The sequence below is a fragment of the Numida meleagris genome, chromosome 7 (genome assembly GCF_002078875.1).
Source record: "Numida meleagris isolate 19003 breed g44 Domestic line chromosome 7, NumMel1.0, whole genome shotgun sequence".
Taxonomy (NCBI): domain Eukaryota; kingdom Metazoa; phylum Chordata; class Aves; order Galliformes; family Numididae; genus Numida; species Numida meleagris.
The window spans coordinates 20,284,367-20,311,394 of record NC_034415.1 but is presented as its reverse complement, the minus strand read 5'-3'; the positions used below and the strand labels follow the sequence as shown (position 1 = coordinate 20,311,394).

At 57.8% G+C, this 27,028-nt stretch overlaps 2 protein-coding genes across 2 annotated transcripts; both read right to left on the bottom strand.

The window, feature by feature from the left end:
• Positions 309-24,234, bottom strand: IPO13 (importin 13). The gene is made up of 20 exons (XM_021404092.1): positions 24,082-24,234; positions 17,954-18,690; positions 14,328-14,468; positions 14,106-14,247; positions 13,822-13,988; positions 13,533-13,653; positions 12,662-12,809; positions 12,306-12,487; positions 11,443-11,469; positions 10,827-10,961; positions 10,127-10,270; positions 9,830-9,910; positions 9,007-9,144; positions 8,817-8,913; positions 7,122-7,174; positions 1,725-1,791; positions 1,489-1,547; positions 1,235-1,324; positions 941-1,122; positions 309-850 (listed from the first exon to the last, which is right to left on the bottom strand). The coding sequence occupies exons 1-20, from the start codon at positions 24,148-24,150 to the stop codon at positions 754-756; spliced, it is 2,877 nt and encodes a 958-aa protein (XP_021259767.1). The 5' UTR covers positions 24,151-24,234; the 3' UTR covers positions 309-753.
• Positions 24,358-27,028, bottom strand: ARTN (artemin). Its single transcript, XM_021405500.1, has 3 exons — positions 25,837-27,028; positions 25,560-25,737; positions 24,358-25,443 (listed from the first exon to the last, which is right to left on the bottom strand). Exons 1-3 carry the CDS (start codon positions 25,900-25,902, stop codon positions 25,010-25,012), a joined length of 678 nt encoding a protein of 225 aa, XP_021261175.1. The 5' UTR covers positions 25,903-27,028; the 3' UTR covers positions 24,358-25,009.

The window sequence follows — 27,028 nt, the reverse complement described above, 5'->3', positions numbered from 1 at the left end:
GAGTGTGGCCTTGCACCTTGGCTAAAGCCAGCCTGAGAGAACAGGAAACTAAAATGGGCAGAGGCTTTGTGCTGCCAAAAGGCCCTCAACATGTAGAGGGGATGGAGTCTCCCCTGCAGGAGCATGACCCAGAGCTGCTCCATGCTGGACAGGAGAGCATGGCACACAGTAGGGATCCCGTCTTTGCCATCCCGCCCTAGCTAGAGGGGAGCAGCAGCCCGTGAGGCATCTCAACCTTGATTTCACCACCCCACACCCTCAGCTTGGCTCTTCCCCAAGTGCAGGCAACCACAGTGATGACAGCCACAGCATAGAAATATCCTTAATATAATTAGGTGTGGGGCCTCCCCCCTCCCAACCACACACATACAAATGAGCAGGGGGCGAGCCCACCTGCCCAGCCAGTCCCTGCCGTGCAGCCTCCCCTCTGCAGGGCCGTGCTGGGGAAGAGTGGGCAGCCTGGTTGCAGCGCAGCACAGGACAGCGTGCTGGGGCAGTCCTGTTCTGGGCCCCCCCTCCCCACCTCCTGCAGCCGGCATTCCCATCCCCTGTGAGGGGGGAGCATGCTGGGGGAACAAAGATGCTGACACCGAGATGCGGCCACCAAGTCTAGCTGAGGAGCGTCCCGAGTAGGTTAATTCTAGGTGGAGGGTTATTCTACGAGCCGTACTGCAGCAGCAGGGCAGGGAAGACGGGGGCTTCCTGGTGGGGAAGAGCTGGTCCAGCAAACCGTCCGCATTCCTGTTTGGGTGCTCAGTAGTCTGCTGTGTACTCTGTGCCATGCAGCCCTCGGCACAGCAGCGTGAACTCCTTCACCATCTCCTTCACTCGCCGCTTGTTCACACGCTCTCTGCTAACACAGAGGGAGGGGACAGATGTGAGGCGGGAGGGACAGCGGTGTAGGACACAGCTGCTGCAGCACAGCACTGGGGACACCAACCTAAGGATCTGCTGGCTGAAGGTCTCTTTCTGCTCAGGGCTGACACGGGCCGAGGGAAAACCATCCTGCTGCATGGCCTCCTTGATCCAGATGCTCAGGTAGCTGAAGCAATGCTTGTTCAAGGCAAAGAGGATTTCTGCAAAGTGATCCATGAGGCTGCGGGAGGCCTGGCCACCGACACCCTGCACAGAGCAGACACATCCTGCTGAACCACACAGCGGGGGGCCGAGCTGAGCTCAGTGCTTGCTGTCCCAGTGTCACCCCAGTGCACCCACCCGTGCCAGCACCACTCACCTCCAGTACTGCCTGCAGCAACACTTTGCCATTCTCGTGCACCACCTGTCCCACTGGGGCAATCTCCCCACAGCGTGGCAGCAGCTCTGTCTGCAACACAGCATCCAACTCGGTCAGTGCCAAGGCCCCACACAGCTGCTCCCCTGTGCAATTCGCAGCCCCACTCCTGCTCTGTTTGGTGGGCTGCAGCCCCTCTGTGCATCCCTACGATATACAGTCCCAATGCATCCCAATCAGGAAGCCACGATACTCACAAAGAAGCCACAGGATGCTTTCACTGTTGGGGCTTCAGGGAACTTGAGGGAAAGGACACCTGGGGACACAAAGCACTCAGGTGAGCGGCCAGAGCACTCAGACACCATCCCAAACCAGCACCATGGTCCCCAGTCCCTGGCTGCTGCAATCACAAAGCTGCAGGAGCAGCAGGCTGGGCTCCGCACAGGGATGGGGGAGCAGGTGCCTTTGTGTACCACGTGCCCACAGTACTCACCACACTGAAACACTGCCTTGACGTCCAGGTTGCTGCACAGGAAGAGGTCTGGCTTCCTTTTCAGAGCCTGCAAGGCACACAGACAGACCAAATAAACACAGCCCTGCAGCAGCAGCCAGGAAGACTCCTAGGAACCCTGCGCCCCAGACAGCCTCTGCCTGGACGCACACTTACCTGGGCACACGCACGGTAACAGCAGATTCACACAGTACAGAAGGAAACTGTTGCTTTTCCCCCCAAGAAAATGTCAATCATACATCCAGGACATTTGCAATGATTGGGGAGTTCTGACCCCAAGACCTGAGGATAGATACCAAGGTGGTATATGCACAAATGCTTTAGACACAGACAGAGGAGTCCTGTCCTGGGACAGGCAGAGGCACACAGGTGTCCCAGCATTTAACAGCCCCTGCTGGCTTGCTCCTCTCCTCTTACTGCCAGTGATCCTGGGGTCACAGCCATCAATACCATTGACACACATTTTATTTGACCCCAGCCTGGGCCACCAACTCGCTCTGCTCTTGCTGCAGGGCAGTAGAAGCAATGAGCTGCTGAAACTGCTTGGCAATTCATGAGCAGCCAGTGTGAGACCAAAAAACTTTGGGTTTATTCTGCCACTTGGTGACCCCACAGCTTTGCTATTCCACTACTGCTGGGGACAACCTGAGCTCTGGCACAACAGGACCGCTGGAGGGCTTGGTCCCCCACTGCTCCAGAACTGGGCAGTACAGGACAAAAACATTTCAGCCTGTGCCTGCTGCTCCATGGGAGGGTTTCTGCCTACTGTCGGCTGGCACTGGGGACAGCAATCATACACCCTGTCCCACTGTCACTGCAACAGTAGAAACAGCAGCCACAGCTCTTCCCAAGAGGCCTGAGAGTCAGACACCACAGCAGGAGCCGAAGCCTGGCTCCATTCCATGGGCTGAGCTGCATGCCACCCTCCAAGCTTGCTCCATGGGGTGAAAGCAGGGACAGCCTTCAGTCAGCAGCGCTCAGGATTCATGGCCATCTGCCCACAGCCACCCAACTCCCTGGAGCCAAAGTGACTTATCTTCCCCTTCTCCTCCAGCAAAAACCCTTGGCCACTGACCCCTTGCAGGGAACATACGATGAACAGCAGGAAGCTTGGCAGGTTTCAGGGTTACCCCTTCTCCTTTCTGACCCTCTGCATCACACACTGTAAGAGACGATGTAGATTTGGGCGCTAAAGGTACTAATGTACCCAGCAGAGCTGGTGCAGCCACTGGGAACTGCTTCCCTGCTAGATGCAAGCAGTGGCCTTCACTGGAGAGACCAGGGGCTGCACTATGCCTGTGTGTGTATATACAGCCTCCTGCACGCTCACTGCAAGGACAGCCTGCTCCCTTGCTGTGCACCTGCTCACTGCTCTGCTGTAGTCTGCCCAGCCCCATACTGCACAAATGCACACAAGACATGCTGTCATGTCAGCCAATCAAAGCCACCCCTGCTGCCCTCAGCAGCACACTGCCAAGGGCACCTGGCTCTGGTGCCACCACCCAGTCATCGACTCCTCCATTCTGCAAAGCTGTTCAGCTGTCACAAGTCTTCTAACACACTCAGGTTACCAAAGCCACCTACCTGCATGGTGCTTCTCCTAGCCAACCTGGCCTGCAGTAGCCAGAGGTGCCCGGGCACTCCTGCAAGCCCCTTGCAGCACCTGCTCCTGCTCGATCAGTGCCGTGCATAAAAGTGCTCTGATACAAGAGGGCTCCTTCCTGCAGGTCATCTCCCCCAAGGGAGCGTGGCACGTTGAGCTCAATCCAGGCACGTGTACATGTCTAATGCAGACAGAGTTGGGAACCTGTGGAGCTGCTCCATGAAGAAGCCACATTGGGTAGGCATAGCTGCTTCTTCTCAGCAGCATCTCACTTCCTCATGGGGCCTCTCACTGCCCGTCTGTCCTCCACGTCTCCTGCCAGACTGACTCTGGGATGAAGACAGGTCTCCAGATGCTTCACATTGGAAACATCCCCCCGTCCACTGCAGTGAACACTGTGGAGGTAGGTGCTGCCTCTCCAATGAGGGCCGCCTTGCTGGCTGAACAGCATGGTTCTCCTCTGTGGCAGCTGGGACACCCTCCAGACAGGTCTTCAGAGCAGCTCTTCTGTACCTGGGGACATGGAAGGCCACCAAGCTCCGCTCCTCCCACAGCCAAAGGATAGTATGTGCTGCACAGCTGGTTCCTGCCGTGCTCCAGACCACTCTCCTCATGTCTAGGACCAACATATCTTCCCTAAGCACACACCTGATAGAGCACTGCCTCAGGAGGTGACAACTGTGATCAAGCAGGGAGGAGCTGAAGGACAGTGCATGGCCAGGTATGGAAGGTCCCAAGTCTTCTGCCCAGCTAGGCACAATCTGCCCCTGGGGACACTGCCAGGGTGTTATGGAGGTCTGTGCTGGTGGTGAACTGCATGTGGTTGGGTGGAAGCGCTGGCAGCCCTACTGGGGAAGCAAATGGAGAGTGCTGTCCCCACAGCCTATGGCACAACCTTCAGCCAGTAGCTCCTGCTGGATGTGGAAACTGTCCTGAGCCAAGAGCCAGCATGTGCCATCATGGTTTGGAGATTATGTAGCCCGGAAAGAGCCAAGCTGTGGTCTGCACTCCCTCAAATCCTACCTCAGGATGACCACAAGCATGCACAAGTGGTACCTCCTGGTCAGAGGCCAGGCAGGAGCTCCCAAACACAGGACCACTGATGCTCCTCACCTTGTCCTGCACTCAGCCTGGCCACCTCAAAGGGTGCCAGCACAGCTCAGCACAGGCTTACAGCAGGCTGGTCAATTTATATTTAGTTATGAGTACTAAGAATAACTCCAGGGACTCCAGTATCCACACAACGTTTGATTTAAACCAGCATGGTCTTGTGATCTGCCAGACATCATCAGGAGCGGCTCACAAATTAACACATTGGCAAAGTCATCAGCTGCACAAGCTGGGCAGACTCAGGCTGCAATTGAGCCCAGATAAATATGCCAAAAAGTCAGCTTGAGATCCTAAGTCACACACCGACAGCTCCCTGCACACATGGCAGGTATCAGAGGCAGGAGCACACAGGAACCAGAGAGGTGTGTCCTCTCTTTGCAAGGCTGGCAAGACGGAAATAACTGGCTGGGGCTCCAGCATCCACATCATAAACTCACAGAAAAGACACAGAGTGATGCAAGACCTAGGGAGGACAGACTCCAGAAACAGTTTCATGAAAGCAGAATGTGCTGGTGAGACTGGATGCACCTCTGCTATCTGGTAGCCCCTGAAGTCCTGAGAGCCAGGAGTTCATTTCTTGCTTGTCATTCCTGTGTTTCACAGCACCCTGCCAGGTGCTCAGCCCTGGGAGAGGTGCAGGTTCAGGGAGGGAAGGAAACCTTGGAAAGAGTCCCAAGTGAGTGGAGAGGAAGGGTATATGGCTTTTTGGTCTCTGTGAGGTCGCTGGAGTAAAAAGCCCAAGGAAACATGGAGTCTTGGGCTGCTGTTGGAGATGGTGGGCTGGCAGCATGATCATCTCCAGACAGAGAAGGACCCCAAGCTAGAGAAAAACTCAGCACCTCCCAAGGACACAGCAAACAGCCTCGGAGGCGTCTCTCTTGGAGGGCTGCCTAGTCCCTCACTCCCCACGGCAGGATTACCTCTTGGTGCCCTCTGGGAGAATCCTCCAAGCCCTCCTACAGCAGCCCCCCAAATGACCTGTCAGTGCTTCCCCTTGCTGATAGCTACACCTCCTACTGCCTAACCTGAATCCTTTTCCATGACCTCCTCCCATCACTGTTTGTTGCATTCAAAGTGAACAAAGAAGGGCTGTTTACCTATGTCTGTGGCATTACGTTTTACACACCTGAAGACTCATGCAACTCAAGTTTTCCTCCTCATCACGTGCAGATCTTTCTGGATGCTTTTCCCTGTGCTCTCTGGTCTGTACCCACAGAAGCATTGTGCTCGAGCTGAGGTCTTACCTGTCTGAGCAGCAGGGAAAGACATCTTCAGAAACCTCACCTCCCATTCACCGATCCTCAAATAATGTCCAAAAACTTGTTAAAAGGTTGTAACTCTCAAGACTGGCATCCACAAAATCTGCAAACACTTTCTATCATCTCAATTATTTTACATCTATTAAGTGGGGAAGAAAATGCTGTGGCATGGTTTGTGAGATTAGACTCACAAACAGGATCTGCACTTCAAAGTGCGATGTATAGACACAGGTGGGTTGGTGATGAGCAGTCCCCTCACCAGCCCCAGGCCCGCCCCATTCTACAGGATGGGCACATGGCCGAGCAGCCATCAGAGGAGTCAGGCCAGCAGCCTTCCTCTCCAGACAGGCTGGAACCAGCCCAGCACCCTGTTTTGGACAGCAGCCAGACACAGTTTGAGTATCTCAGGGAGTTTTCTCATCCTGCTTTACACCGTCAAGTGTGATCACTACAGAAACTTCAGGAACGAAGCAGAAAGTGACTTTGCCAGCTCCTTCTTTGCCACCAGCAGCTCCTATGGGGAATATCACCTCAAGGATGTCAGGCTCTGGAAGACACTGGGCTCCTGACACTCCAGACAGGTGTATATACACACACACAGCACAGTGCAGGCCCTGTCTACCCACTGCCAGCAGTGTCAGAAGTGCCACCGCTGCTGTGCCAAGCAAGCAGGACTTTGCACCAGGAACTCCAGGTTGTGGCCTCACGAAGAGCCCCAACACAGTTGCACAGCCACAGCCCCACAGACACTGTCCCCTTGCCATCACCCTTGCACCAAAGGGGACTGGCAAGCGGCTCCCCCCCGACACAAACCGTGGCTGCGCGCCATCAAACCGGTGGCACAGGAGCTGCAGCCACCACCCCGACACGCTGCCAGGGCATGGTAGCACCCAGGCTCCTGGTGCCACCACAAGCAAGTTGCTCACCCCAGCAGACAAGACGGTCCAGAGCAGGACCTGGTGGCCACACAGCCCAGTGCCAAGCTCAGTAGGGCTGCAGGGACAGCCGGCCAGGTCCGCCTGTCCCAGCTCTGCAGGGTGCATCACAGGGCAGGCAGATCAGTAGGACCACAACCCCTTAATGCTCTAATTTTCTGTCCCTCAAGCATGACCGTGGCAGCAGCCTAAAGCCCCTGGAGCTGGCTTCTGCTGTGCCCCCAGGCCAGGCAAGGGGGTGGCAGCTGGGAGCTGCCCTGCGGAGGAGGGCAGTGCCCTGGGGATGGTGCGAACCCAGAACTAAAGGAGAATGTTTTGTTTTCAACTTCCACGGAAACAGATGGAGAAACTCGATATTCAACTAAAAGGAAAAAAAAAACGTTGTCAACAGAAAGTTAAAAATAGGTTTAAATTGAATTAAAAAGAGAAAGAGAGAGAACAGAAAGTGAATGAATAAGAAACTAAAACACACCTGTGCCAGGAGTTGCATAAATGAATCAACAATATCAGGATGATCCCTGGGCCCTAAAATATAATAAAGATGTAACTTAAGAGAAAAATCATACAAACAGCAACTCAACATCATATAGTTATGTGATACAGAAAGAATTTACAAGTGAAAACAGGAGTGTAAGGGAGAAGGGGTGTGTAGGAGAGGGGATGGGCAACATGAGCAGCTTGAAGCAAGTTAAAGAAACAAAACATACAAAAAAATCATGAAACTTGGAGAACCCAAGAACAGAAAGAAACTGCAAAGGAAAGGGTCTGAAGCCCCAGGGTCTCCAGCTAGCACCTGGGTGCTGCAGAGCCAAGGAGGAGATCTTCATGTCCTTGGGGAGGAAGAGGAGGAGCAGGGGCTAGCTGGGCACCATCTCCACAAGGAGAATTAGAGCTTTTGCATTGTGGGGACTGAGCGGGTGTCTTCAGAGCACCGTTTGGTCCTGGAAGATAACTGCAAGTGAACGACAACACCTCAGCAAATGCTCGGCAGGCCCGGCCGGGCTCAGGCGTGCACATGCTCGTCATCAGCACCAGCTGCACAGGAACCCCTGGCACAGCCACTCTCCCACCCCATTCCCCGATGCTCCTCGAGACCCACACCCAGAGACCAGCCAGTGCCCAGAGGTGTCCATGCCAGCACCACTCACCCTACCTTGCCATCTGGCTCCCTGCACGGACACGTCTCAGCCTCTGCAGGCTCATGCCTCTCACCCTCTCCTGCCGCATGGAGAGGACCCCAGAGGTGGGAGCGCAGCCTGGAGCACACAGCAGGCTGCCCTCCTCAACCTTTCCTCCTGCCCATGTGCTTGCTGCTGCCCAACTGCAAGCCAGGAGGACCTGCACGAACACACACCCAGAAGCAGGGACCTGAACTTGGGGTAAGCCCAGCTAGCTTGTCACCATCCAAGTGACACCAGAGTAAGGCAGGATGTGCTGAGAGCGTGGTGTGCCAAGGAAGCATGGGCCTCCAGTGTTCCCCACCTCTCTAGAGAGCTCAGAGCTCTGGGATGGGGAAGGCATCGTGTTACCTGCTGATAATGTGAGAAGCTCACGTAACTGGGTTGTTAAAGGACCTGAGCCAGCAGCTCCAAGGGGCACTCATCCCTGTCATGGGGCACGTCACCAAGAGGCTGGTTGGAGCTGTGGTGTGGGGGGGCCTGTCCTAACCCCATCTGCCTTTTGTAGCAAGGAAGTAATGCGGGCAGCGAGCCAGACACGAGGCCCTGCCCTGAGTGAAAATGCTGGACACAGCAGGGACTGAAAAGGTTTTGTAGATGTTCGTCCACATGGCTTTCTGCTTGTGCAAGGCCTTGACTCCTGGCCTCTATAAGCATCACTGGTCCATGGACAAACCCCAGGAACTTCTGGTGAGCACGTGGCCGAGCAGGCCTGGGCTCCTGCTCTAGCCTTGAACACAGCACCTGACCCTGGTGCAGGAGTGGGGCTGCCACCTGCACTGCGAGCCCCGCACTGGGGATCCCTGCTTCCCCTGCCCTGCAGGGAAGGAACCCACCTTCCAGGGGCTAGGATGATTCCAAGACACAGAGATGGCCCCATTAGCTTAGCTAGAAGTGAGAACAGCCATTCCTGGAAAGACGCCTCCAGAATCCATGCATGCAACAGCCTGACAACAGCCCCAGCACGACAAGGAGTTAATCACACATACCTTGCTGGAAGAGGGTCAGCGTGACTGAGGTAACAAGCAAGAAGAGGGCCTTGATGGGAGGGAAGTGGGCAGGCTCATGAGCAAAGATGTGAACCAGCTGCAAGAGACAATGGAGAAGGACTGAAGCTGTTCTGCACCCTCCCAGCTTTCCCTGGACCCGCAGCCCCAGCCATGTCCACGTGGTCCCTACCTGCCGTGTCAGGTCGATGGCAGAGGCCTGGGGAATGGTGCTGTACATCTGCCCCAGCATCTCGCACAGCTGGGGCACCATGGGAGCAAAGTCATCCAGGAGGGTCTTCACAGACTTCTCAAAGATGGCACAGACAGACTGTGGTACGAGAAGAGAGACAGCATGAGCAATGGTGGCAGGAGACTTCCACCTATGGGGCAGAGATTGGCAGACCGAGGGGCATGGAGAACAACCAGGAAGAGGGCTCATATCTGCTCTGGCAATGACACCCTGCTCTGAAGCACATGATGACAGAATCACAGAAATGCTTGAGGTTGGAAGGGAACTCTGGAGGTCATATGGTTCAACCCCTCTGCCCAACCAGGGACACCTAGAGCAGATGGAATTGGATGTTCCACTGCTCCTCCCGGATACTGGGAAAAGGTCTTCCCCCTGTGGCAGAGAGGCTCCCCCAGCACCAGGTATGAGTTGCTGTACCTGGACTTTACTGGGATGAGTGAGCTGGAGAAACGACAGCAGAGATGACACACGTCCCAGGTCAGAGCAGAGCTCTTCCCTTAGGGAACACAAGCATTTGGTATCCCCAGCTTTCATTCCTCTGCTGATGGCACAGCCTTTATAACTGGAGAAGAGTAGAGCTCACTGGGGCAGAAGATGGACAATAGCCAGACGATGCTAGTGGCAACAAGCAGTACTGGCCTGAACAACCCAGAAAGTCACCCCTATTACAAGGGGGTCTTATCACTCTGTGTCCATCCATTGTCGTACCCTGTTCAGGTCAAGGAGAACATAGGCAAAGCAGTAACATGAGGATCCTGATTACCTCCACCACCTGGGCATCATTCAGCCACTTGCTCAGGACCTTCTGTATGAGCTGAAAGACTTGCTGCAGAACAACCACCACCTGTGAAGAATGAGAAGGATGAAAAGAATTGGTCCCACTGCACTGGGGACAGGAGGTTCAGTGCTGTGCATGGCCTGGATGCACCAGCTACCATCTTCATGACACACACCGCATTCTCCATTCACTCCCCTTACAGACTCTCCTGGCATCAGCCATGAATAGTGGGGTGTATGGCTTGGCTGAGGCAAAGACCATTGAGCTACTGCTTGTACTCACTGGGTTGGGCCCTTGCTGCACTGGCAGCTTCTTGACCTCAGTGCTTTCATGGTCGTCGTCATGGTGGCTGATGTCCAGGGTGGTGAACAGGTTGGAGAGCAGCCCCAGAATGTGAATGATGGCCAGCTTGTTGGAGGGATTGGGCTGCCAGAGAAAATACAGGCAGAGTGTGACACAGACTGCATTGCTCAGCGTTGGTCATGCCTCTGGGATCCTGAGGAGTAGGGACTACAGAAGTAAAGTGCTAAAGAGGGGTTCTCTTCACTGAGCCCTTCTCTTCCATCTCTACCTCTTCACTGAGCCACAAGTCCTTCCACCCATCCTTGCTGGTGGAGAAATCCTGGAAGATGCTCAAGAGTGCCACTGCCCACTCCAACAGAGAGCATGCCACTGGGGTGGCACGTAGGAGATCACACAAAGAAGGACAACGTATGACCAAAGTGTGGGCCTCACCCTAGGGTGGCAGCTGTTGATCCAGACAACACACAGCTTGCAAGAGCCAAGGAGCTCTTGGTGATGCGAAGCTGCAAGGGGCAAAAAGCCCACAGCTCAGCCTGGTTAGTGGGGTTCTGCTCGTCACTGTTCTGCCTGTATTGGGGTGAGGGGAAAGCCAACCCATGTTCAGGAGTGCTGCTTTGACAGGGACGCAGCCAGCAGAAGCAGCCCTGCAGGAGGAGGGCAGTGACATGAGGGCACTCACTGTTTCATCAGCCAGCTTCTCCAGCTGCTGGATGTAGGGAGTGATGAGGGAGTGCAGGTTCTTCAGGATCTCCTCCACTTGCAGCGCAGAGAGCAGGAAGCCAAGAGCCTGCATCAGCCACATGCACTGGCTTGTCTGGGTCAGAAAAAGACACAAGCAGCATGTCATTACCCCGCTGCTGACACTGCTCAGAGACGTCCCTGCCAGCACCACCCACTCTTTGCACATAGCTGTTTCAGCCTCTGTGGGGTCAAGCATCCCCCCTCTCTTGTTTGCACGCTCTCTCCCCTCTTTTTTTCTCTCCAAGATATGCCTGCAGCTGTGCTGAAGTGTCCCTGTATGCCTAGAGGGAACTGCTAGAGTTATATCTCCCTGGGAGCTTCCCTCTCTTTGAGGATATACCCCTACAGCCCACGTGTAGAGGAAGTCCTAAGATTAGCTGAGCGGTGGGTGGCTGACAGCAGGTATCCCTGGCCACACCAAGCTGGCTGCATTCCTGAGCTTTCCTCCAGGACAGCCTAACAAATGGTAGCTTCCCTCATGTACTCCCAGTGAGCACAACTAAAGGGCATGGAGTCAAGCAGAACAGCCAGGGGTATGAGAAAGTGCCTCTTACCTTGTGAATCTGCTTCATCAACACCTCCTACAAAAGGGAAAAGGAGAAAGAAAGAGGAGAGTGAGTGCTGCAGAAAGCCTCCTCCCTTCCATGGGCAGGACTGAAGCAGAAGACAACTAGCAGCAATTTGAGTACAGACAAGCAGCGTACAGCTATGCACAGGCATAGGTAGGGAGCAAAATCCTCATCTTGCGGCGAGCTCTTCCCCATGCACCTTGCATGGCCTGCCAGGGAGGGAAACCCTGAGATCACTCAGGCTTTGCAGCAGGATGGGTTGAATAGGGCTTTGTTCTCCCAGTTGAAAGTAGCTGGAGACCCACCAGATTTACCCCCCTTCACTGACTTCAACAGCCAGGCTGCAACAGATGCAGGAAATGCTCTGTTAGATCAGACCAGTGGGTCCTCTAACCTGGGGCTCTGTCTCCAGCAGTGGCAAAAGAAGTTTTCCTGAAGAAGGTGTGAAACAAGACCCTTTCTTCAGCCCACCTACCACTTTGAGGTGCAGGCTCCTCACTGTTTGCCCATGCATGAAGGAGATGATGTCCCTCAGGCTCTAAGAGCAGAGGCTCAAGACCTCCCTGCTCCGATGCAGACCTGGCAGCTCCCTCGAGCCCAGTTCTCTTCCTAGTGCCTCCCAAATGCTACAGGACTCTGAGCCCTATCTGTCCCAGATCTCAAAGCCGAGAAAGTCCATCGGACAACTATGCACGCATAGGAGGACACTGGGTTCCTACTGTCCAAGGACAGTACAGACAACAGCTCTCCACACCAAGCAAGATATCCTGAGCTGCTGCTTCACTCCCTCTAATTCAAGCAGAGGAAAGGGTCGGCACAGAGCACACCTGTCAGCACCCAGCTCTCACCTGTGACACAGCCACGATGTTGGCAGCATAGGGTGGCAGGTCATATTTGCACTCCCGACAGATCTTCTTCAGGGTGGAGACGCTGGAGATGGAGAGCTCAGGGTTGCCCAGGGCCTGGAGCACCAGCGGCAGCACGTTGTTAATCATGACGGGGTGATCGGCCAGCCATTCCGAGAGGGCTCCTGTGCACACAGACAGGGTCAGACCACGCTGTGGCAGCCAGACCCTCAGTCTTCATACAGTGGGCTAATCAGTTTGCTTTCCACTGTTGTGGGAAGAAGGATGGGCATATAGGGGAGGCAGGGAGCTGTGCAGGAGCAACCCCACGCCAGCCTGTGCATGAGCAAGAGCCTCACCAATTGTGAACATGACCGTGTCAGCCAGCTGCACATTGCTGATGCTGATCCGGGGGATGAGGCCGATCAGCCCTGGCACCACATCGGAGTAGTTCACATCAATGGTCTCAGCGATGGACTGGAACCCATACAGTAAGGCCTCTGTGTGCTGGGGTGAGGGAGAGGGACAGTTAGAGCCATGTGCCAGACCCCAGAGCCATCCCCAGCCCCTGCTGTGGCACTCGCTCAAGATCCAGCAGCAGAGACCAAGGATGCTGACAGAGGGGAGACAGTTGCACAGGCAGAGCCAATAGGCGCACCAGGCTTCAGGACGGGGGTCATGCCCACCCCAGACAGCCATCAGGATATAACAAGGCAGTATTTTAGCCAACAGTCTGATAGCAATGGCTAGCTGATGGGGATGCCAAGATGAGCAGACACACGTCAACTAGCCTGTGGGACAGAGGACCTTGTGCTTCCCCTGCACTCATTCTGTTCCAGGCTCTGCATCGCCTCTCTGCGTCGCACTCTGCAGGCACTGACAGCAAACCTGGGTACCCCACACCAGCCTCTCAGAGCTGGTCAGGGGCTCTGAGTGTCCGGCAGAGCAGCAGGGTGGCGATGCAGAAAGGATAGGGAAGGCCTCCAGCATCTGTGGTGTGCCACAGCAGTACAAGACATAGGGCAGTAAAGGACCAAGGTCAGACCTCAGCTGGTCTCTGGCTCTAAGGACAGGGAGGCAAAAGAAGAACATGTCAAAGACAACATGTCAAAGAGACCATATTTTTAATCTCTATCACATCCCTTCTTGCCCCATGGAAAGAACAGCCCCCTCTGATACTCCCCATGGGGCTGGCAGCCAGCAGCCTGGTGCCCGGGTCCCCTGGCTCACCTGCCACGTGGATGGCTGCTCCGTGTTGGTCAGGAGACGTCCTAGTTTGTCATAGAGGCTGCTCAGGAGCTCGGCGCCCAGCATCTCATACACGTACATCAGCGTGTCGGAGATGTCCACCCTGTAGAGAACATGGGGGTCTCCAAATGCTGCCCAAGCCTAGCACTGCACGTGTAGACAGGCGACCACCCTGTCCCAGAGTCATACAGTGCTTCCATCTGCACCCAAAGGCAGCTCCATGCCCTGCTCCTGCTACCTGGGCATAGAAGGGCCTTGGCTGCAGCCGCACCTGTATATCCGAAACTGCTCCTTCTCATCCGATGACCAGAAGCCATACTCCTCATCGGAGGGGAACTGGGCTTTGTGCAGCAGCACGTCCACCAGCTGGAAGTAGACGGGTCTGTACACCTGCTGGTACACAGCCTGCTTGTCCGGCTCGAAGGAGAGAATGTCATCCTGCAGCAGGAGGGGAAAAATTAGGTGTGGAAGGAATAGTGGGGGTGAGAAAGTGAGCCCCCGGGCCAATACTTCTGAGCTTCCTCCTGCTTTTGGCTTAAGCCTTTGCTCACTGACCTGCAGCGTGTACCAGAAGGTGAGTGTCAAGGAACTGGTGGTTTCATTGACAGGATAGTGTCCAGGGATGCCCGTGCAGAACATGATCATGTTGACCAGGGCCAAGAAGCTCTGCCAGTGCTCCACCTGGTCCAGCAGGGCCCTGGGGAGCAGAGCGCACGGTCACGGTCACACCAGCACTGCAGGTGCGATGATGCACCAGGGCGAGGGGACAGCACTCACCGGGAGTGGTTCTCCCCCAAGGCCACAGCGATGCGGCAGATCCCATGTGACGTCTCCATGTCCCCGCTCTGAACCGCCTGGCGCAGCTGCTCCTGCAGCCCCAGCACTGGGGGGATGAGCTTCAGGAGGGTGTTCACGTACCTGCAAGCACAGCCCGATCAGTGCCAGGCATTGTCTATACCAGAAGCATCCAATCCACCTGACAACTTTGAGAGCTCCCAGCCACAAAGCTGCATCGTGGAGCAGGACACATCTGTGAGACTTTATTGCTACAGGACCTCTCCTCCCAGCTGGTGGCAGGGCTGAGTGAATATCAGTATCTGAACCTCCTGCAATGGAGCTTCTGTAATCACTCCGCATCACTTCTGCCATCTCTCTGCATTAGCCCTCTGCAAATCCTCCATCACACCAAGGCTCCATGACACTCCACCCAGCACAGCTGGGCCAGCACTGGTTTATCACTGCTGCAATCAGCTCCCAGGGCAGCTCTTCGGGTTTCTCACCTCTGTGACACAGCCAGAGCTGTCACGGGGAACCCGTCTGACCCAAGCAAGGGTTTCTCCTGTTGCAGGACCCATGCCAGCCCCACCGCATGGCCCCCAGCCCGCTGTGCTGGCTGCAATCCCTCAGGGCTCCCCTGATCTCTCCCCTTCCAGGCAGCCTCGCTCACATCAGCCTCCCCTCCACCGGTAAGTGATTGTAACCAAGGCAACAAGCAAGGAGGCAGGGAAGGTGAAATGCAGCCCAGGGCCCCCGGAGAGCAGCTGTGCTGGAGGCTCATCAGCCGGCTGTCAGTTACCTGCCCGGCGAGGCGTGTTATCTGAAGCTGCAGCTCCCTGCCACACAGGGGCCAAGGCTGCAGGGAGCAGGAGGCACTTGTAGTGCCAGCCCTCCCCTGAGGAGCACACAGCTGATGGCACTTAGAGCTGCTCAGCCGTCCCACTGCAGCAGGCTGTCCTTGCTCTAGCTGCTCGTTAGTAGCAAATGGAGCTATCAGCTGCCACCGGCACAGGGACAAAGCCATGCTGGTGGCAGCAGCTCGCAGCTCTGGGCCAGCAGAAGATGCAGGAACATCTCCACTGGAGCGCCTGCACTGGGCTGTACTGCCACAGCCACCTCCTCCTTCTCTGCTCCTCTCCTCCTGGGGGAGAGCTATTCATGCATTAATCACTTCCAGGTTTCTGAGCACTGCGAATGATGCACACAGCAGTGCGGGAACACTGTGCTATGGTGCTGAAGGAGAACATGTCACTCTAACGGTGACACCTCCTTACTTATTCCCCTCCTGCCATTTGTGTAGTTCTCCTGGGCAAGATTTGCTATCTTTGTATTTAGCAGCTGAACAGACATTCTTTCTGTGAGTTCGCTCGGTCACTTCCCAAACCTCAGCTTCCTCCCTGGGACCAGCACCTCCTGCTCTTCTCGCAACCCTCCCCAGCTCCTTATCAGAGAGAGACCACACACAGTGTGTGGGGAAAAGCCCCTGTGACCAGATGAGGGGAGGCACGGGAAGCTCATGTGGGACAACCCGATCCCCCCCGGCCCAAAATCTAAGCCAAGTCCTGACCAAAAAAACCAACAAACCACAACCTATTATGCATCTGCTTCTAATGAGGCTCTCTGAAAACCCTTCTGGTGAAATCCCTCTGTAGGGGTTCAGTGCCAGGTGCCAAGCAGCACTGCTTCTTTCAGAGGCTCCTTGGTGCCTGGTGCCCCACAGCTTACCCCCTCCATTGAGCCCCCTCCCCACTCTCCACCACCACCCATTGCTGCGGCTCTGCTCCAGCACGCGCAGCCTGGCTCTCTGACCCGCTTAGCCCGAGGATAATCTTCAAACGAGACAGAAAATCCAGCCCAAGTCTCCTCTGCCAAAGAGATGCAACAAAACCTTGGTGCCTGCCCATCTGTGACTCAAGAGCTCCACTGCTCCCGAAAGCAATAGTGTGCATCAAGGGGCTGCAGCTGCCAGCTCCTGATGCATCCCGACAGAAGGACAGCATCCAGTCTTGGAACAAACACCTTGGAAGCAGGGAAACAAATCCTGTCCTCCTTTTCCAGGAGCACAGTAGGGGAACCCAGGGACAAACCCAAAGCACAGGCTGGGCAGCAGGGGCAAGGAAACAGGACAGCACCGAGAATGCTGTGAGTGGCAGGGAGCAGGCAAAAGACTTGGGAGAAAGAGAGCAGTTGAAAAGCAGTGTGAGCCTCTGAGACTGTCAAGAAAAGAGACAGAAAGGTCGGGAGCCTCCCTGGGGGCTACGGGAGGAGCTGGATCTGCTGTAGCTGAGCAACAAAGGCAGAAGGCGGGACTGCTGGCACTGGGGGTGAGTTCAGGAGAAATGCAGGGTCCCTGCCTCTGGCTCTCGCTTGAGAAGACACCCAGGATCTCAGCACGGAGCATAGCCTTGCTCCAGCCAGCCCCCCCCGCAGCTGATGTCCCCACTGATGCGGCCATCCGCGCCACACACTGCCTGGCAGGGTGGCTTGGTGACAATGGCCCCACTGTCCCCATGTTCAGAGAGGGGGGGAGCTCTGCCATCAGTGACAGAGCTGCCTGGGGGGGAGGATGGGGTGAAGCGGTGGGTGTGAGCACCCGACACAGAGTAACGCATCCAAATCCTCTTTGCACACTGACACTGGTCGTCTCCAGCAGCAGCACTTCTACCACTGCAGAGCACAGCTCCATGGATGCCGGCAGCCAAGGCAAGGATCAGTGCCGGCAGTTACAGCAGCATCCACACCGCCGCAGAGGGTCGGAGTCTGCGCAATGCAGCGCTCAGCGCAGCTTCAGCTAAGCCCTCCTCTTGGCGGGGATGGGGAAGGTTGCTAAGCAGCCAGGAGATGTGGCCGAGGGAGCAGGAGGAGATGCACTTTCCCTTCTGTGGGCATCGGTCCCAGGAGCCGACAGCAACTTGGACAACGCAGCCAAGCCAACAAACTCAAAGCCCCACGGCACTGAACTGAGGGACCATCTCTGGACAGCCACAAACAAAGGCTGAGCCCTCAGCTGGATCAAGCTGCTGGAGTCAGGGGGAGGGAGAAGACAGTCAGGTCTGGTTTTATTATCTCTGCATCAGATGTGCTCCTTGGCTGAACCTGAAGCACAAGACAGAGGAGCAGCTCTGGCTGCAGCCAGGGCAGCTGCTCCCATGTCAGGGCCACAGATCCCAGCACAAGGAGCCAGAGGAACGAGCACACCTGCTGGAGAGGGGTTGCAGCTGTGCCCTTACTGCTGAGAAGGAGGGCCGGGGACTCTGGGTACTGCTGCTCAAACATGGCACAAGCAGTGCTCAAATCACATGCTCTGGTCCCCAGGGCGTGCCAGGCAAACTGCGAGCAGCACCTCCATACCAACCCAGCCCATACCCCAGGGAAAGCCCTCTAGCATGGCGGGCAGGAGCAATAACATGCAAAACACAAAGGTGCCCACTAGTCAGCCATGGTGCAAAGCCTCGCAGCACCAACCAGGTGAGACCAGCAGAACCCAGTTGCTCGTAACCTATCCCACTTCCAAACCATCATCAACTCCAGGGCCAACGGTAGCTAGAAAATGACTGAGATTTCTCCTGCCCTTTCCATTCCCCTGTAGATGCCTGGGAGCAGCACTTAGGAGGAGCTGCCCTTACCTCTGGGCATCCGGCTGTGAAATGGCATTGACAACTGCCTCCACAGCCGTGTCAAAGAGCTCCGGGTCCTGCAGGGAGGTGAAAGCTGCTTGGATCAGGTTCTCGCAGTCCATCAGGGGGATCTCCAGCTGGACCCAGCTGGAGAAGCACTTCAACACCTTCTGCTTGATGAAGCCTGGGGAGTCCTGCTGCTGCAGCAGCTGCTCCAGCAAGGGGAAGACAGAGCCGCACTCCTGCGCCAGTACGCTGCGCACCTGGCCCTTGCGGTACTGGGGCAGCCGGCTGGTCTGGAACTCCTCAGGCAGCACCGTCAGCAGCTCCAGCAGTGCCAGGCAGCGCGCCCGCCCGTCCACGTTGGAGTCCTCGGCCTGGAACATGCGCACCATGTCGGCCACGGCGCAGGGCCAGGCCTCAGGCATCATGCTGAGCGCCAGCGACGCCAGCGCCACGCACAGCCTGGTCAGCACGATCTTGGAGCCGCCGGCGAAGCGGGTGATGTGGGTGAAGAGCTGCGACTTGAGGCTCTCATACTGGTCGGCCGGGATGTCGTTCCAGTAGCGGGAGATCTTGATGTGCAAGGCGCTGGCACCGAAGTACTGGATCTCGGGCACCTTGTCCATGTTGAGGAGCAGCCAGCTGAAGTGCCAGGCCTGCGGGGACACCTGCGCCTGCATCAGCCATTTCTGAGCCAAGTTCTTGTTCTCAATGTTGGGGTCGTAGTACAGCTGGTGGAGAGCCTGGAAGAGAGAGTGAGCACCTCAGGACAGCCAAGGAGCATGGCCCTGTCCTGCACCCAGGGGAGCACAAGGACAGGGCACCTGCTAGCCCACTGCAAGACTGGGTTGAGACAAAAAACCCATCTGCAGCAGCGGAACCCACAAACTGTCCTCTCTTCCTTCCCACTCTGGAAATTTCTCTTCTGGAGTCATCTCCTGTCCTCTCCTTCACCCTGCTGATGGCTGCCATGGGGTGCCTGTGCTAGGCCCAGCCCTGCAGCCCCACAGTGATGGCATCCAGGCCTGAGCAGGCTCTCCCTGCCTCTGCCAGCACGAGCAGGTGTAGAATTGCTGCAGAAGTTTCAGACTGTCAGGCCTTACGCAGCCCCCGAAAACGACAGTCACTAAGCTCAAGGATTAATCTCTGCTCCGAGTCCCTCTGAAGTTCTCCCAAGCCCGCCCAGCCACAGCTGAGCTGGGAGCTGGCGTCAAACCCTACAGATGCCACCTGGAATGGTCTGAGGCTGCTCACCCAGCTTCCCTGTACAGAAGAGGAGAAAAACCACTTACCAGCGAGAGATCTAGTTATGGCTTTGCAGAGCTCACCAATCCACACGCACAGCACTACACCAGCCATGAGGCTTTATTTGCAGAAGACTATCCTACAGAGCAGGCAGGGTGGGCACAAAGGGGCAAGGAGCACGGAGCATGGCCTGGGGCAGAAGTGCATTCCTCTACACAGCTCTGCAAAAACCAGGAAGAAATGTCCCTGCCCAGCAGCATCACCACAGCACAGCATGGTCCCACCATTCTCCTCCAGCAGCAGGACCCAAGGGACAGATGTCAGGCAGATCCACCACAGGGACCAGCACATGAATGGAGCAGAAACCACACCTCATAGAACTCCATCTTCCAGCACTGAGCTCTCCTGCTCAGCACAGTACAGCTCGATTCAAATCACCAACTGCAAGTCCCAGGAGCATGGAGCAGGGATGGTACTCATCAGGATGCCATGCACTTGCTCTAAGCCAGGGCATGAGTCCAGCAGGTGGAGAGGATTTTTGGTAGCCCTATCCTGGCTCCAGATCTCAAATATCCTCCTCCTCCCCCCTTGAAAGCTCTCTGAAATTCTTGTGTGGTTCTTGTACCCAGGAGAGGATTTAAGCCCTATTTTTAAGCATGCAAAGCTGGCAGCCTAGGGCACAAGAACACGCTTCCTAAGCGAGCGCTTGTACCTCATGCTGCTTCCCAGCACAAGAGCACAGAGCACGACAAAATGGCAGGAGCACTGCAGAGAGGCATTACCTGGGACACCGTGTGAAGCACCTCTTTTCAAGACTGGGCGGGGGAAAATGAGGAAAACCTCTTTATGAGAAAGCAGGAGGTTATGAAATATGCTGTAGGACAAGGCCAGCCACTGGCAGCAGTGCCCCCCATCACAGAAACAACTCACCTCATTACTGGGCAGGAGCTGCAGACACGCTGAAAGTTTAGATGCTCTAGGGGCTGGGAACCTGGCCCCCATCTGCACATAAGCCAGCGTCCTGCTCCCCTGCTGCAGCCTGAGTCATCCTGCAGCAGGGCTCCAGCTCCCAGCCATCTCCTCCTCACATTGTCTTTGTCTTGTTTGCTCTGTCAAAGCTTGCTTCCCAGCAACCTCATCTGAGACTCACAGAGACCCTTACATTAGGAGGTGCAACCTGCAGCCATGCCTCATGGACCTCCAATTCAGTATGAGGCTTGCAAAGCATGCAACATGTTAATTACTCAGATCATTGAAGCAAAAGCTGACTGTGAAGAGTCATGCTGTGAGCTGCTGGAGGGCAGAAGAAGATTCTGGAAGAACATCCCTGCTAGCTTCCTTACTTTCTCCTCTTGTCCCCGAGGATCCTGACACAGACAGGAGGTGGTGCAGTGGCTCTCGCCTGGGTGGCCTCCAGCTTAGGGTGCCCCCCCTGTACCTTCTCTGGGGCTCTGCACAGCACAAGGAAGCCCCCAGGGGATCTTCAAGAATGGGCATTAACACTGAAATCGTGCTCCACAGGAGGCATCTGAACATGCAGCACACTCATCCCTAGCAAGAAAAGGCAGAGACCTTGTTCTGCAGCAGCTTTTGGCACCAGCTGCTGCTTGACTTGCACTCCAGACATCACTGTGCCAGCCAGCACTCAAGCCCATAAGGAAGCACTGAAGATGACGAAGGGAACTCAGTGCCAGGAGAGAGAAGCAGAAGGCATGAAATTGGGCTGTGACAGCTAATGGGAAGGCTTTGTGCATTCTGATTTAGAAGCGTGGCTGACACCAGACCTGCCTCCTCTGCAATTAGACCTGTAACATGAGACCTGGTAAACAGTCAGGCTGTCAGCTCTGCCCTTTGGACAGGGAATGAGCTTTCTCCAACACCATCTCTGCGTGGCTGAAAATAATTCAAGCTTGTTATTACAGGGTCTTCCCTGCTCTAAAAAGCAGTGGTCAGAGCCTTGCTGGGCTCCAGCTCCCAGAGTGGTGTCAGCCACTCGAGGAACTTGCCCACAAAGTCACAGCTCCCACTTGGTCCCTCTGGAAGGCATGGTGGGGAGCAGCCTGAGCATCACACCTGCCAAGCAAAGGCAATGGATATCAGCTCGCACCGTGGCACCAGCAAGGAAGAGGAGCTGGAGCAGCTGCTCTAAGCCCAGCACCAGTGTAGGCCCACGCAGAGCACAGACACAGCACTTTGTCTCCTGAGTGCAGGGGGACAAATGAAAAGGGGCCCTGCCAGTTCAGCAAGAGTTGGTGCCCGGCAGAGAGGTGCCACCAGCACCACATGCAGGGTGCCAAGAGCCCCATGCACGGAGCGTGCTAACTGCTGCTTCCCAGAAGAGACACTGAATCTCCAGAGGCCGATTTGCAGCCAGCAGAGGTAACAAGGCAAGGAAAGCAGCCCATGCAAATGCTCTGTGCCCAGCACCCGGGGCCAGGGGCAGCAGCACCCCTCCTTAGCCTCCTCCAGCCATAGTGCTTCCCTCTGCGGCCTCTCGTCCTGCTTTCCAGCCAAGCGTGTGCTCGCTCCAGGCCTGCAGCAGCACAGCCATTACCCTGCTGCTGCCGAGCGCAGGGAACGTCAGCCCGCCTCCCTCCGCACACCCGCCATCCTCCCCCCAAAATGGCAGGGGAGCCTGAGCAGAAAGCAGCCGTCTGCTGAAGCACGGAGGATAACGGCTAGGAAATGAAGCCGCGCCTGTTCCCCCCTCCCAGAAAACGTGCTGCCGCTTCGGCCGCTCTTTGCCCCCAGCCTGGCAGCAGGGGCGATGCTGCAGCCCCAGAGCAGCCTGAGCTGCCCTCCCACTGCTTAGCAGCAGATATCTCCTTGCAGAGAGCCGTGTGGTCCCCAGCCCAGATAGAGACGTGGCAGCCCCGAGCTTGTGCTGCTCTGTGCAATGCCCTGGGGTAGCTGCCACCCCCAGCAGCGGTGGGGCCCAGAGGTTGCATGAGCAATGGATGATCAACACTTAGAAGGAGACCTGGAGCGCAGAGTTCAGGTCGAGCTGCGAGGATTGACCCTGTCCATCACCTCTTCGTTCTTCTCATCGCCCCAGGAACCAGCTGAGAAGCACTTCAAGAGGCTCCCAGCTCCTGTCCCACTATTGCACTGGAGGTCACTGCTCACCAGAAGCTCTGCGATGGTGCAGCAGAACACAGCCGAGCACTGGAAAGCACCGTGTGCCTCTATCTGCCCAACATCACGGCACAGGAAGGAGCAAGGTGCTCGGGCAGGGTTCGTTCTGGGGGGAACCTACTATCTGCAGCAACAGTCTGTTTTAATGGCCAACAAGATGACTCCTTGCTTCCCTCAGTTTTACAGGAACATTTTCCTTCAGCCCCTAACACCCTCACAGGCACTGCTGCCCCATCATCCTCAGCATCTCCCAGGAGCAGCCACCAGAGCCATCCCTGGGAACAGGGGCCATGACACCAGCCCCACACCACCTTCTGTCCATGGCAGGATGCCACGCACCGCGGGGACCTGGAGATGCTCTGACTTCTGCCACGGGAGCTCACCCACACCTTGCTCTGCTCCCACCCCGGTGCTCGCAGCACCTGACTCAGCGCCGAGCCGAACCCTGACTTTAATCACTATTCAGTGTTATTAATAGAGCCGTGCACAAAATCCGAGAGGCAGAGAAGCCCAGGCCGGCAGAACATCATTTATTTGTCAGTACCAACTCTGACAACGCGGCTCTGCCCACCGCCCTCCCACCAGCCCAGCCCCCAGCGAGAGCCGAATTCTGCTGGATTTGTACCAGAATACCCCACCTGAAATGACACAGGGAGGGCTCCGTGATGCTCGGCCTCTGGGCTCACCCTGCTCCCACCCCACATTTCTCCCTCTCCATCCCCACAGCCAACAGCTGCATCTCCTGCGGATGTCAAAGCAATGGCAAAGCTGCAGCTGTGAGGGCTCAGGCAGGGGGATGGGAGCAGAGCATCCTAGAGGGCATATCTGCCCGCTCCCATGTCTGGCTGCCCCCGGGCACTGCCCGCCCTCCCGTGCCAGTGCAGACAAAGGCGCAGTCGGTGCCTGCTGAACCAGAGGGAGGTCGGAGGCAAAACGATGCTGCAGCCCTGCCTGCACGCGGATTAAGCTGCAGAAGGTAGCGTTGTTGTGGCGTTTAGCACACGGGGGCTAATCCTCGGGGCTGAGCTCTGTGTTGCTGGCAGGGGGACGGGGGCTGTGACACCTGCAGCCACAAAGGGAGCCGGCACCCGGCACTGGTGTGACACATCCCCAGGCCAGCAGCGATGGGGCCAGCCCCTGTGATGCAGCCGCCGCCGTGCCGCGGGCAGCGCTTTGGCAGGAAGCTCCGTTCCCATCCAGGCAAAACGAGGGCTCTGGGATTGCCTCGCGCTGCCCGGGGACCTGCTGAGGGTCGGGACGCTGGGCACCCATAAGCCGGGGAGCTGCGCTCCTCCTACGCTCCTGCGTGCCCTTCACCGCTACGCCCTCAGCCTCCATCACCCCCAGCATCGCCCGCGAGAAGCCTTTCCTCCCGGGGCGCCCTGTTCCGGTCCCCAGACAGATTCGGGGTCCCAGCAGCGGCTCGATGCCGCCTCCCGCATCCCCAGTCTCAGCGGTCCCGGTCTCTCCGCGAGCACCGCGAGCCGCAGCGGGGCTGCACGGAGCGGGCTTTGGACGGCACCACCGCACCTCGTACCCTCCGAGAGCTCTCCCCCACCAACCCGCGCTCCAGCCCCGAAGGATGCTCGGCACAGCCCTCCCTCCCGCTCCCATTTCTGCCTCATCATCTCCCTCCCGCGGGCATCGGGCACGGCGCGCACCGCCCCTCCGCGGCCACACCGCGGCGGGAGACCGACATCGGTGACAGCGTCACCGCGCCGCGCCCGATCCGCCGCCCGCAGCCCCGCGCTCACCTTCTCCACGTTCTCCACGGTGAAGTCGAGGCCCTGCGGCGGCGGCGGCGCCTCCGCCCTCCGCTCCATGGCTGCGGCAGCGGGCGCAGGGCAGCAGCGCTCCCCGCCTCCCTCCGTCCGTCCGTCCGTCCGCCCGTCCCGCCGCTCCGCCCCGCCCCGCAGCCCGGCCCCGCCGCACCGCACGCCGGGAGCGGTAGTCCCGGCCCCGCGCCCCGCCCCGCCGCGGGATACGCACAGCCCGGCACTGCGGGGTCGGCCGTGCGGCCCATCGCTTTATTGCTACAGGAAAAGGCGGCTGTACAAAAATAGAGTTTATCCTCCGATTTCTTTTTTTCTTTTTTACAAATAATAGAAAAACAAAAACAAAAACAAAAACAAAAAACAACGCTGCGGGCACGAGGAGCCCGAGGCCGGGGCTTCGCATCAGCACTGGGGTTGCATTACACCCGGCCCCACGGGCCCAAAGTCATAAATAGGAGCTGCCGCTCGAGAACAATAAATAAATAACTTAGAGCAATAAATAGTTGAGTGCCGCAGCGCCACAGGGACCCTCAGAGCCGGGCAGGGACCCAGGGCTGGGGCTGGGCGATGCCCGACGCTGCTGAGCGTTGGTCCCCGTCCTCCGGGAGCCCCTCTGGGATGCCCCCTCCTGCCCCACTCCCAACCCCTCCGATGCTCGCGGAGATGTGGGGGCAGCAGTCCGGTGCCGGGATGCTCCATCCCCTCCGTCTCTCCCAGGTTGGGGCGCAGCCCCCGGCTCTCTGCTTGGCACTGAGCGGAGGTGCTCGGTTGCAGAACCCCCCCCTCCGTCACAACCACGTCACCTCGGTCCCTCGTGGCCGTGTCACACCGGGACCACCCTTCTGCCTCCCTCCGGGCTGGGGATCGGCAGCGTGTGTCGAGCCGAGGCCGAGCCGGCAGCCCCCCATCAACCTATGCAGCTGCACTCGGCCGCCGAGAGCTTCTCCACCGTCTGCCACGTGTTCTGCACATCCATGAAGGACACGGCCTCGTAGCGCGTGGGCCGGCAGCAGGGGTGGCTGAGCACGCGCTCCTGCGGCCCCGGCACGATGAGCTGCTGCCGCAGCAGGCTCCCCAGCGTCAGGTCGTAGTTGCTGCGTGCCCGGTGGCACGACCCGCTGCAGTACTTGAAAAGCACGATCTCGTCCGAGTTGAAGCCCAGCCCCAGGTCGCGCACCTTCACCATCAAGTTGCGGATGTGGCAGTTGCGCCCACGGGTGCCCCGCGAAGGTTTCCGCTGTCCCTTGGCTTTGCCAGTGCCCGGCGGCGAGCGCTCGGCGCGCAGCAGCAGATCCTCCGCCAGCTCCGTGCCACCCGGGGCTCCCGTCGTCACGTTGTCACCTGCGGGCCAGCGGGATGGCACCGTCAGCTCCTGTCCTCCCAGCACCACCGAGCCCCCCATCCCCTGCAGTGATTGCCTGTGCCCGAGCCCCAGGGTGGCTGTCCCCAGCACGCACCGTGCATCTGGCTCCAGGCGAGCGGCACCTCCACGCCGTCCTCCATGCTGGCAGTGGCCGTGCCCCGCGGCGTGGGGGCTGCATCCAGAGTCTCGTTGCAGTGCGGGGTCCGCACGGTGCCCGCCGCCAGCCCGGCCAGCAGTGACAGGATGGCGAGGACCCCCCAGAGCATCCCCTCCTGCAACAGAGCGGGGCGCACTGGGTTGAGCGCTGGCCTCAGGGATGGAGATGGGAACACGGGGTCCCGGCCATCATGGGCAGCCAGGCGTGGGCTCACCTTGGGCTGTGGATGCGTGCTGGGTCCTGCAGGTCTTGGCTTCGGTGGTCCCGCTTGCTGCTCCATGCTGGCTGCAAGCACAGGGTGTGTGTCAGTGCCTGTTCAGGCACCAGGTGCCACTCAGAACCTGGTGGCACCCCAGAGAGGCCATCGAGCCATCCAGGAGCTGGTACACCTTTGTCCCACCAAGCATGCCATCCCTTCCCTTGCCTCCCAGTGCCCCACAGTGCCTCTCATCCCCATGACCGCACATCCACACCCCCTGACCACCCCTCCTCAGCAATGCTGGCACAAGGGCCTTTACCCAGCACCTTTCCTTGGGGGAACGCAGGCTGGCTCTTCACACAAGCAGCCCAGGATGCCAGGCTGTGCCACAAGGCAGTGGCTGGGAGCATCACGGAGGGGGGACCCTTTTCCCATGGCCCTTCCCTGGGAAAGTTTTTCTTGCTGGCAGTGGGAGCCTGACCTTGGGAGCTCCAAATCCATTAGCACAGGCTCCTCCGGTGCAGCCACCCCCTGGCCCCACACTGCTTGCCCACCACACTGCCTGGAAGCTGAGGCACACGGCCCCGAGCAGTGCGGCTGGAGGGTGGGACGGGCAAGTCCCATGGGGACACAGCACTGCAGCACACTGCTCTCTCCGAGGCCATTCCACCATGACCCCGACACACAGGGACGGGGCAGTCCCCTTGGAGCTTGGTGGCATCCTGCAGCAGGGAGTTCCCCTTGGATTTCTCCCAGGTGCTCTGTGGTGGAGCAGCATTGGGTCTGGACATGCTGCAGAGAGCATTGCTGGCCAAAGGACCGGGGGAAGCAGCCAGAGAACTGCCGGGGTGGGGAGACAAACCCCTCCCCAGCACTTGAGGAGATGCTCATCAGGCCCCAGGCCCCGTTGCTGCATGGGTGGCAGTGAGCCATGCCACGCCAAGGGGCTGCCATGGGCACTGCCAGGCCCTCCAGCCCACTCTGGGGTCCAAGCACCAGGCAGGGCTGGCACCAGGCCCCCGCCGTAGCCGCAGCCTGGCCAAACACGACCCACGCAGCACGTCGCTCCCATGGCGGCTCGTGGCCCCACGCCAGTCACTGCTGCCAGGTCATGGTTTTCCCAGGCCGGCACCCTCGGAGGGGCCAGGAGAGGGTCCCGTGGCCCCGTCGGGAGGAACCTGGGCCCCCCGTCCCTGTCCTGCCGCCC